Source organism: Physeter macrocephalus, chromosome 7 (genome assembly GCF_002837175.3).
Source record: "Physeter macrocephalus isolate SW-GA chromosome 7, ASM283717v5, whole genome shotgun sequence".
NCBI lineage: Eukaryota > Metazoa > Chordata > Mammalia > Artiodactyla > Physeteridae > Physeter > Physeter macrocephalus.
The window spans coordinates 74,500,081-74,510,190 of NC_041220.1; the positions used below are offsets into that span (position 1 = coordinate 74,500,081).

At 34.8% G+C, this 10,110-nt stretch overlaps 1 protein-coding gene across 3 annotated transcripts in view; it reads left to right on the forward strand.

Moving 5' to 3' along the window:
- Positions 1–10,110, forward strand: part of CDS1 (CDP-diacylglycerol synthase 1) — a 69,463-nt gene that overhangs the window by 44,380 nt on the left and 14,973 nt on the right. For all 3 annotated transcript variants that reach the window (XM_007106859.2, XM_055086061.1, XM_055086062.1), the window contains 3 exons: positions 5,488–5,546; positions 7,266–7,348; positions 9,133–9,220. In XM_007106859.2, the coding sequence (XP_007106921.1) occupies positions 5,488–5,546; positions 7,266–7,348; positions 9,133–9,220 (230 nt within the window). The remainder of the gene's footprint in view (positions 1–5,487; positions 5,547–7,265; positions 7,349–9,132; positions 9,221–10,110) is intronic.

The window sequence follows — 10,110 nt, forward strand, 5'->3', positions numbered from 1 at the left end:
AAAAAAAAAAAAAAAAAAAAAAAAAAAAATTATGTCACTTCCCTGGCGGTCCAGTGGTTAAGACTCCAAGCTCCCACTGCAGGGAGCGGTTGTTCAATCCCTAGTTGGGGAACTAAGATCCCACATGCTGCGTGGCATGGCCAAAATATTAAAAAAAAAAAAATTAAAATACTGTGGGCTGATCTTAGAAACCAACTGCTATTTATGATAGTCTATGAAAAATTGCTTTTGTATCCCAAATTATTGGCTTGAAATGTACTTTTTGTTGAGATAATTATGTATTTCCATGTAGTTTTAAGAAATAATAGAGAATCCCTTATGCACTTTGCCTAGTTTCCACCAATGGTAATATTTTGAAAAATTATAGTGTAACATAACACCAGGATATTGACATTATTACAGTCTTACAAATGTATTTTTAAAGCACAACTTTTTTTTTTTTTTTAAAGTATAGTTGATTTACAATGTTGTGTTAGTTTCTGGTGTACATCAGAGTGATTCATATACAAATTCTTTTTCATGTTCTTTTCCATTTTGGTTTGTTACAGGGTATTGAATATAGTTCCCTGTGTTATACAGTTGGCCCTTGTTGTTTATCTATTTTATATATATTTTATAGGTTGCATCTGCTAACCCCCAAATCCTAATTTATCCCTTCCCTATCCCTTTTCCCCTTTGGTAACTGTAAGTTTGTTTTTTATGTCTGTGAGTCTGTTTCTGTAAAACACAACTTTGTAGTAAGCTAGGAGCCACTGGGATAAGAGATGAAACTTCCAATATAAATTATTCATAGTATTCTAATATCTGTTATCATTTTACATGTGTCCTAAATATGGTCCTGTTAAACGACCATAAGCACTCACTTTGTGTTTCTCTTGTTTTTTTAATTTCCAGTGCCTAGCACAGGGTCTGGCATTTAGGTTCCCAGTACACATTTACTAGATGAATGATCAAGAGGCTGAGAACATGCACATCCACACACCGTGTTTTTAGAGAGATTTTTTTTCAGCATCAGTGTTTTGGTTGCTGGGTCTTGAGGCCTTATTGGTGATTCTTGAAGTGATTAGCAACATTCATGAGCTTAGTCTAGCAAATGAAGGTAGACTTTAAAACAGGAGTGAGGAAATAGAAAGTGTGCTCTGTTGAGATATTTGTACCTTTCTCTCAAATTATGCTGATAAAAATCTCTGGAATTCTTCTCGTTAAACAGCATTCCAAGGGTCCGGTCCAAATTTTAGTTCTGCAGTGGTCAAATGACTTTTATAGGTCTTAGCAGATTTAAAAAGCAGAGACAACACAAGCTCTTTCATTGACGTTGAATTTTATTAAAATAAAATGTATGTATATCCAGGTCTGACCCACTCACCAAGGCCCACCACATTAAATGACTTGTTTAATATTATACCAGATGACTCACTGACTAGGACCTGGAAGTCATTCTGACACTTAGATAATTTTGTTGTAAAATGAATTTGAGTGATAGCAGAAAGAAAATTATAGGAACACCATTTTCTCTAGAGTCTGGAAATATTTTAAAAAGATCTTGGTGCCTTGGATTTGGGGCTCTTTAGAAACCAGAGCAACTATGTGATTACATGTTTAGTAATGATGGGTGAATAAGCTTAAGATGTTGGACCCTTAATATCATCACCTTAAGATCTCTTTATCCAACCAGTGATAGGCATATTAAAGGCGTATTAAGTTTAGTGGTTTGTTTTTTTTTGTTTTGTTTTTGCTTGTATTTGTGCATGGCTGTTTTGACTTCTTTTTAAAAACCCTTAAGGGTAAGTTATTACTTGAATATAATACTTTGAATTCAAGAAAAATCAATGGACATATAAGATTAAATTATAGCTAAAATTAATGCATGATTAAGAATTTTTTCCCAAATATCCTGAATATCTTTTATCTCAAAGGATGTTGATGAAATCTTTGAAAGATGTCACAAACAACTGTTCATAAAGGACTGTATCTTCAAAACCACTTACAGTTTTTAAATTAAGATGATTAGAATCTATACACGTCAGTCTTGTTCTATACCTTAAACTCACCATGCAGATTAAGAGAAAACTTTTCTCTATCTTAGCTAATATAATGGTTGGTTTGTGTGAATTTCTACAGTGCGTGTTCAAACTTTTTTAAAACAACTCAGTTGTATTCTAGTGGCTGAATATAGGAACACATAATGCAGTGTGCTTCTGAATTTGTTGAACATGATGTTTGAAATGTTTTGGAGTTTGATTAGTTAGGGAAGTATAATGAAAAATACAGCCATGTGAAAGAGTAAAGGATGAGTCAGTAAGCTCCAGTATTTAATCCTGGCTCCATCTTAGTTTGTTTTTTGAGTTAAGGACTGCATGTGTTTACTGAATTGGTTAATCACCAGTAAGAAATTTTAAAAATAACTTGATTATTTCTTTATAGTTTCCTATCTCTTCAACTAGATTATGAGCTCCTTGAGTGGAATGACTATCTTATCCATTTTTTTGTATCTTGTGTCTGGTGCATCTAAAGTGCTCCATAAATATATTTTGATTGTCCATTTTTTCGGAAATTTCCTCTATCCTATCTTTTGGACTTTTCAATGTCTTTTTTTTCCCCTTCACTTCTCCTGACTGCTTTAGAAATCTCATTCTTTTTTGTTCTTTTTGAATATAATTGTCTGTAATCTATTGGGTAACTGGCTCTCCCTAACCACCTGGGAACTCCTTGATACTGGGCAACAGGATATACACATCTTTGCATGGACAGCACAGTGCTGTTTATGTAAATGGTGATCAGTAAGTGTAACTAAACATAATTATATATCAAGAACTGTATGTTATGGGCTTCCCTGGTGGCACAGTGGTTGGGAATCTGCCTGCCAACACAGGGGACACACAGGTTCGAGCCCTGGTCTGGGAGGATCCCACATGCCGCTTAGCGGCTAAGCCCGTGCGCCACAACTACTGAGCCTGCGCTCTAGAGCCCACAAGCCACAGCTACTGAGCCCACGTGCTGCAACTACTGAGGCCCGTGCACCTGGAGCCTGTGCTCCACAGCAGGAGAGGCCACTGCAGCGAGAGGCCGGCGCACCACAGCGAAGAGCAGCCCCTGCTCGCCACAACCAGAGAAAGCCCATGCGCAGCAACAGACACAATGCAGCCAAAATAAATAAATTAATTAATTAAAAAAAAAAAGAACTGTATGTTAGGAAACTTTTTCAATGAATACTTTTGTTTACAATACTGTAACAAACCCTATGATTTTAATAGGAAATATAACCGTACAAATGTTCTTTGTTAATTGGGGAAAAAGTAAAACTATGGATCTAAATGTATAAGGTTATCCTTTCCATAGATTTATTGAAATATAGCATGTATGTATTTTTACACGGTTAAACATAAAATATACACATAGCTAGATGGTTGTGAATGAAAAAGTAAACATGTTTCTTTTTTGGATTCTTTTTCTTTGAAAATAATATTTAACCTTAGATATGCTAGGAAAACACTTTACATCCTTCTCTTCCACATTCAGAGAACTGTATTATTTTAATGTATCTAGGAGTCAGATAATTATATCCTTTATCAGAGCACCCTAAACAGCTGCATTGCTATTGGTTGATTTAACAGTGAAATTGGATCAGGTAAAAGTGAGTTGCCAAGACTGTCTTGGATAAAAATCATCATTAGGAAAGTATTGAATAAGTCTGCTGGTAATTTTGTTTGAAGAAATGCTTAAGGGTGAATGGTATTATATAATTTCAAGAAAGAGACAAACCAAACATGTTGTACTAGTATTTGTGAAGAGGTAATTCATAGTTAATGATGTTGAGAGGTTCCCTAGGCTGTGCTGGGAGAGCCAGAGAGGTCCGTGTGGACAGAAGGGGAGGTTCCAGAGGCATCTGTCTTGCCTCTGCTTTACTTTTACCCCATTAGCCTCTGAACCAAGTCCAATCTACATTCACCTTTAACCATGGACCAATGGCATAAAGCAGCATAGAAATTTCATTATTCCTTAAGCCAAAAAATAAATCTACCTGCTATTGAAGAGAAATTTAAAAGCAATGATTTTTAAAGAGGTCTTTTATGCTACTGGTGATTTCAGTGCCATGAGTTCCATGTTTTAATCTCCTGCTGCCCCACCTTGCTTTCTTTTTCTCAAGAAAGTGACATATGGCTGTCAGTTTGCCTCTACTCAGAGAATGTTTCCATATTTCTTTTGCAGTTCAATCAGTTAGATTCTATAGGTGACAAATAGGAGGTGAGGTAGGATCTGGGAGCCAGTGTTGCATTCTCTTCCTTTATCATCATCCTTTACACTGGTATTACAAATTGGTCATCAAAAGTAGCTGCCGGCAGCTGCTGTTTGACTCTTTGCTCTGGTCAGAGTAGTATCAACCTTGCTTACTCTAGTGGGTAGAATTGCCTTGGTAAGTATAACTTAGATATACAAAGTCTAGTACTTATTTCATATGGATAGATTAGGTGATAGTTCGTTTTCTATCTTAGAGAACTCTCTAAAGATACTGCAGAATAGAATGCGTGGGTAGCTGTTTAGCTGAAATTGAACTTGGCTTATGCATTTCCAGTATCTACTTCTGTAAAAAAATAATTATCTTTAGAACTTTACTGATATATTGGGTAAAAACTGCTTCATATTGCCTCCCATTATTTAGTATATAATTATTAGATTTCATTTCATTAGGTAGAATTTTTAGTTAGTAAAATTTTATGGTATTAAATTTGTAGGATATAAACAGAAACACAAATACTGTTTGTACATCATGAAATTATTGAGAGTATTATGTTTTACTGTAATTATTATAACTTGGGTCTGAGAAATTTCAACTCACTCTTAACCTGAATCCTGCTGATGATAGTTTATGGAACCACGAGACTCTTGAGAGTCATTAGGATCTAAGGGTTTAACTCTTTTCTAGCCCCGTGATCCCCAGTAAATTAATAAAGTCCTTTGTGTATTTTTCTTCATCTGTAAATTGGAGATGATAATAGGTACCTACATCATAGGAAAGTTGGAAGGGTTAAATGAGTTAATGCTTATCAAATGCTTAGACAAGAGCCTGGAACACAGTAGATGTCAGCTGCCATAATAATTATTATTAATTTTTATATTATATAGAGATTAAAGCATTCTACACAGACATTTGATGGATTGACTAGCAAATAAATTTTAGTGAACTGAAATTCAGGATCTGTTTTTCCATGTCCACACATTAGCAAGGGACTAATTCACTTAATTAATGCAGGAGATGTTTATTGAATTTATGCCATGGACTATATTAGGCATTTTGGAGAGTACAGGATCATTTCCCTCAAGAAACTTTTACTTAAAATGCTTAATAGAAGAGCAGGAGAGAGAGCATATGAGTGAGTAGCTAAAGTATAGCTAGATGTGGTATAGAAATTTGGCTTATATGAGCTCAGTGAATCTTAAACTTTGTAACAAATTATACAACAAGCCATGTTTTTTGTTCTTGAACAGGTTTCTGCATGTTTGTGCTGAGCTTGGTGAAGAAACATTATCGTCTGCAGTTTTATATGGTGTGTATTACCATTATTCTGTAGTCACTATATGTAATAAAAACCATCACCTTTATTTTTTTCTGTAGTGAGAAGATATAATCTAATCTGCTAGTTGCCTAAATGTGAGGGATATTTGAATTTTGGATTACTATTATATATAAAAAGTTGAAGTTGAAAATTTTTTGAGGATTTAAAAATTTTAACTATTTCCAAAGTTTTCCTAAAACCTTTTTCTTTGAATATTTTCAAAGGCTATAAAATTAAATTCAAGTATTTGGGTTCCCTAAATTTGTAGAAATTTGAGGTGTTTCCACAGTCTCCTATGAATAGTTAGTAAGTCTTGGAAACATCTACCATCTTTTTGTATGGAAAGTAGCAATGTTTACTTGCTCTTAGCCTGGGCATAAGGGGAACAGAGTTTACATTTTCTTGGCAGCTGTGGTTAGTTATACAGTCACATGATTCTTTGTGGCCAAAGATATTTCATTCAGTGTATCATTGAACAGTGTTCAGTGTTTTATGAAGTTTATCATTGTACATGATGACCTTCTCTTATTTCCTTAAAAGGTAGCTAATTATAAGACTGTAAAACACAAAATGTAGTATTTAGATCTGTGAATTCATGTATTAGTAAGGCTTGTTTTGGATTTGGGGTATATTTCCTATTTTTCATGCTGTGCTTTTTCCCAGTAAGACATCCTGCTGAGCACCATAGCTGGGAAATTGTAGTATTTCTTACATTTCTAATTTCTGTGGGTCTTGAGAGGAAAGAGTAAAATTCTCAGTGAAAATCTAGAAACCATCAAGACAAATTAGAAATACTAGAATCTGCTATGAAAATATAAATGGTTCCTATTGGAAAAAAATCATCTATGCATTTGGAAGCAATCAGGGTAGAAGAGAATTGGATTGTTTAAGCAGATGAAAATTAAAAAAAAAAATCCCAACCAATATATTATATTTTTTGGTGAAATGGAAAATAGGTTTATTTTGAATAAATCAAAATCCTAAGAATTTTGAAAAGTCATAACTTCCAATAAAAATTATGAGACTAGTACACAGAAATATTAGCCCTTTTTGTTCACAATTTGCTCATACTAATGATGTTAAAAGTAGTTAAAGTGGCCATCTCTCAGGCTAGACGGAATTGATGAAACACAGAGGACTTTGAAAATTTGAAATGGAGTACTGTCATTGCACAGAGCTGTGAAGATCAACTTTCAAGTATGAAAAGATTGAGTTTAAGGGCAATTGATCCCTGCTGGTTTGAATCATTTGAAGTTAGAAATAACTCTTTATGGGAAAATGGTACCATAGTGAACTCAGAGAAAAATCGTTTTTAGCATTTCTAATAACTAGAGAATGCAGCCATAGTAGAGTTTTAGCTCCTATCTAAATGCCATAGCAACACCATAAACTTCTCATTATCATTTTAATCTCATGATTCAAGATTATGGTTTATTTTTTAATATGTTTTTTAAACTTAGTAGTATATCTCAGTATTATTAGCATTCCATTTGTGTATAAATTAAGGTTACTTTGTTAAATGTGTTCATGGTTTTCAGATCTCAGTAGGCACCAAAATTAATGTAATTTACTAACGGCATTTATTTTGTATGACCTTATCTTATGAAATGTGACCAAAAGTCATGCTAGAAATTTGTGTTTCAAAATTGCTTGGTGGGCTGCACTGATCCGTTGTGTTCACTAATTGTTGTATTGTTGTGCTATTAACAGTTCGCATGGACTCATGTCACTTTACTGATAACAGTTACTCAGTCACATCTTGTCATCCAAAATCTGTTTGAAGGCATGATATGGTAAGGGGACAGTATTATGCTGCTTTATATTTAAGTCATAGCACTTTTAAAGCTCTTTTACATTGGACAATGTCTTACAGATTTCTACTAAAATGTACTATTTGTTGTTGCTCTATTCCATTAAAATAGCTTACTGAGTTTTGCTTACTGTTTGACAACTGAAGGCAAATGCTTTGTTAATAACTGGAAAACTTCCTTATTCAGGTTTCAAATAAAATGCAGGAAGTTCTCATAAAAGCACCAAACAATTAATTACATTTTCAGGTGTTACTACACTTTAATATGACTTTTTTTTAAAAACAAAGAATTGCGTTTAAAAAGAGTGTATTGTTTATGTGGGATGCAAAAAAAAAAAAGAAAAAAAGAAAAAAGGGAAAGTTTGCTTTTCGGCAAACGATGTGAAAGTTGGGTAAGTTCTACTCTGCCTTTGTAATAGGAGTTGGTATCCAGATTTCGGGTATTTGGAGTTACTTGCTATATAAGCAGTGGGTTGCAGATTCAGAAAGCATTTTTATCAGTTAAAAATTAGCTTAAATTATAACAATTATTATAAATTAAAAATAAGAGTGGAGAAAAACTTAAGATTTTAAGAAATCTGACTATATTTTCTCCACATTCTTTTAAAATACAGTAATTAAAATCTTCTATAATTGATGGGTTTATTCAAGATAAATTTGTTCCCTTGACAGGTTTGTGTTTTTTTAACCAAGATATGTACGTGTGTGTAAACAATTGGAATCATTTTAAGATCGTCTTCCATATACAAACTTGTAGTTGATGGGAGGAAGTTACTGAAATTAGTAGGTTCTGTACAGTTAGTAGGGTTTTAATGCAACTACAGGCTAAGATAGTATTAAAATTGATAATTTTTCCTGAAAGAGTTTGTATTAAGAACTTGGTGTAAGTTTATCAGATTATACTGTCTGAACAAATGACTCGTTTCTCTTTTGAAAGGCTGTTTTTAAAAAATTCTCTATACCATTGTAACTTGTTCCTGTCAACTGAAAAAAATGCACAACGTGAGCGTTGTGAGTTGTTTTATTTGGAGCCAAATGAGGACTATAGCCTGGGAGAACAGCCTCTCAGATAGCTCTGAGGAACTGCTGCGAAGAGGTTGGAGGGGAGGTCACTAATACATGGTTTTAGTGAAGGGGGCACGTGCCATCAAGCACACATTTTGGCAGAAGGTTGCTGCTGGTCACAAGGAGCAGACGCCTCCGTTAATGATTTTAGTGCTTTTCTAGATAATGAGAAGATGTAAGAAATGGGGCTCATAAAATCTTCTCCTAAAAAATATCTAACTCTCTGAAGGCCTGTTCTGCCAGTGTTTCCCAGAGCACACAGTGCCGCATTCCTGATCACCGCCCTGAACTCCTTTCAGGGTGTGTTGAAGGTCAGCGACTGCAGTGGCTAGTGACCTAATCCTTGTAGAGCCAGATGGCGAGTGACAGTTTTTAGTTGGCATTCCTCATAAAACTGAAATTTGAAAGTCCATAGCTATGGAAATTGATTGTTTAATTTTAAAGTTAAGTTGATTATTTAATATTTTCATTAGCAATATTCTTCTCGTATGTTTATAGATTTTGCTCTGCTTAATTGCTAAATGGGCAAATTTGGTTGGTATTTATTGTGTCTATTAATTAATCTTTTAGTACGTGCTATGTTCTGGGCTAGGCTGCAATGTAATCCAAAGGGTTATTGCATTGGTTCATTATGAGTCATAACCTGTAGAAATAGTTGCCACTTAATCATATGGACTTCTTTCTGCTTTTTTTTTTTTTAAGGTTCCTTGTTCCAATATCAAGTGTTATTTGCAATGACATAACTGCTTACCTTTTTGGATTTTTTTTTGGAAGAACTCCATTAATTAAGGTAATGGAAAAATACCACAAGCAAACCCTGACCATAACCTAAAAGATTAGCCACTGGAGAAATTCCCAACCATTTGGTGCTGTTGCACGTTTTTGATTTCCGAGGTGCTGTGATTTCCCTTAGTTGCCCTCAGCAGCCACAGTGCAGAGGCAGCGATTTGTATTTCCCAATGATTCCGTCTGGTTCTTGATCAGATACTCTCTTGGCTCCCGGGTCATTTCCCCTCTCCCATGAACGCTCACGTCATCTTTTTGCTGTTTTCTTTCCCTTGGCTGTCGTGCGGTTCTTTATTCTGCTTCCCAACAACCCTCTAAACAGGCCTGTCCTTGACTCTGCTTTCTTCTCAAGCCACCTCATTTATCTCCTCCTTCACCAGATTATTTGAGAGTATATATTATACCATCGTCACATACATCATGTCCATTTTATACCCAAATTTGTTTAAAAAAAAATTTGAGGTCCTACAATAAAACACTGATGAATGATGCAAGTGATAAGGAAAAGTGAAGATAAGGGACAGGAAAGTACACATGAGGAGACCATGTGGTTTTGCCTTAGATTTGGTTCTGTTTACCGTCAGTGGAGGCAAAGAAGAAAATGAAGTAATTTATACAGTTCCCATCTTGGGAAGGAAAGAAAGAAACCAACTCCTCATGGAAAAACAGAACTTTTTCTAGAACTGATTTCTTTTAAAAATAAAAAAGCTTTTCACGTTGGGGCTACATAGAGGATTCACTCAGTTCAGATATTGGGCAAAGTCTTTTATAACATTCTGACAAATGCATTAATTGGCTTTTTTTTTTTTTTTTTTTGCATTACGCGGGCCTCTCACTGTTGTGGCCTCTCCCGTTGCGGAGCACAGGCTCCGGACGCGCAGGCTCAGCGGCCAT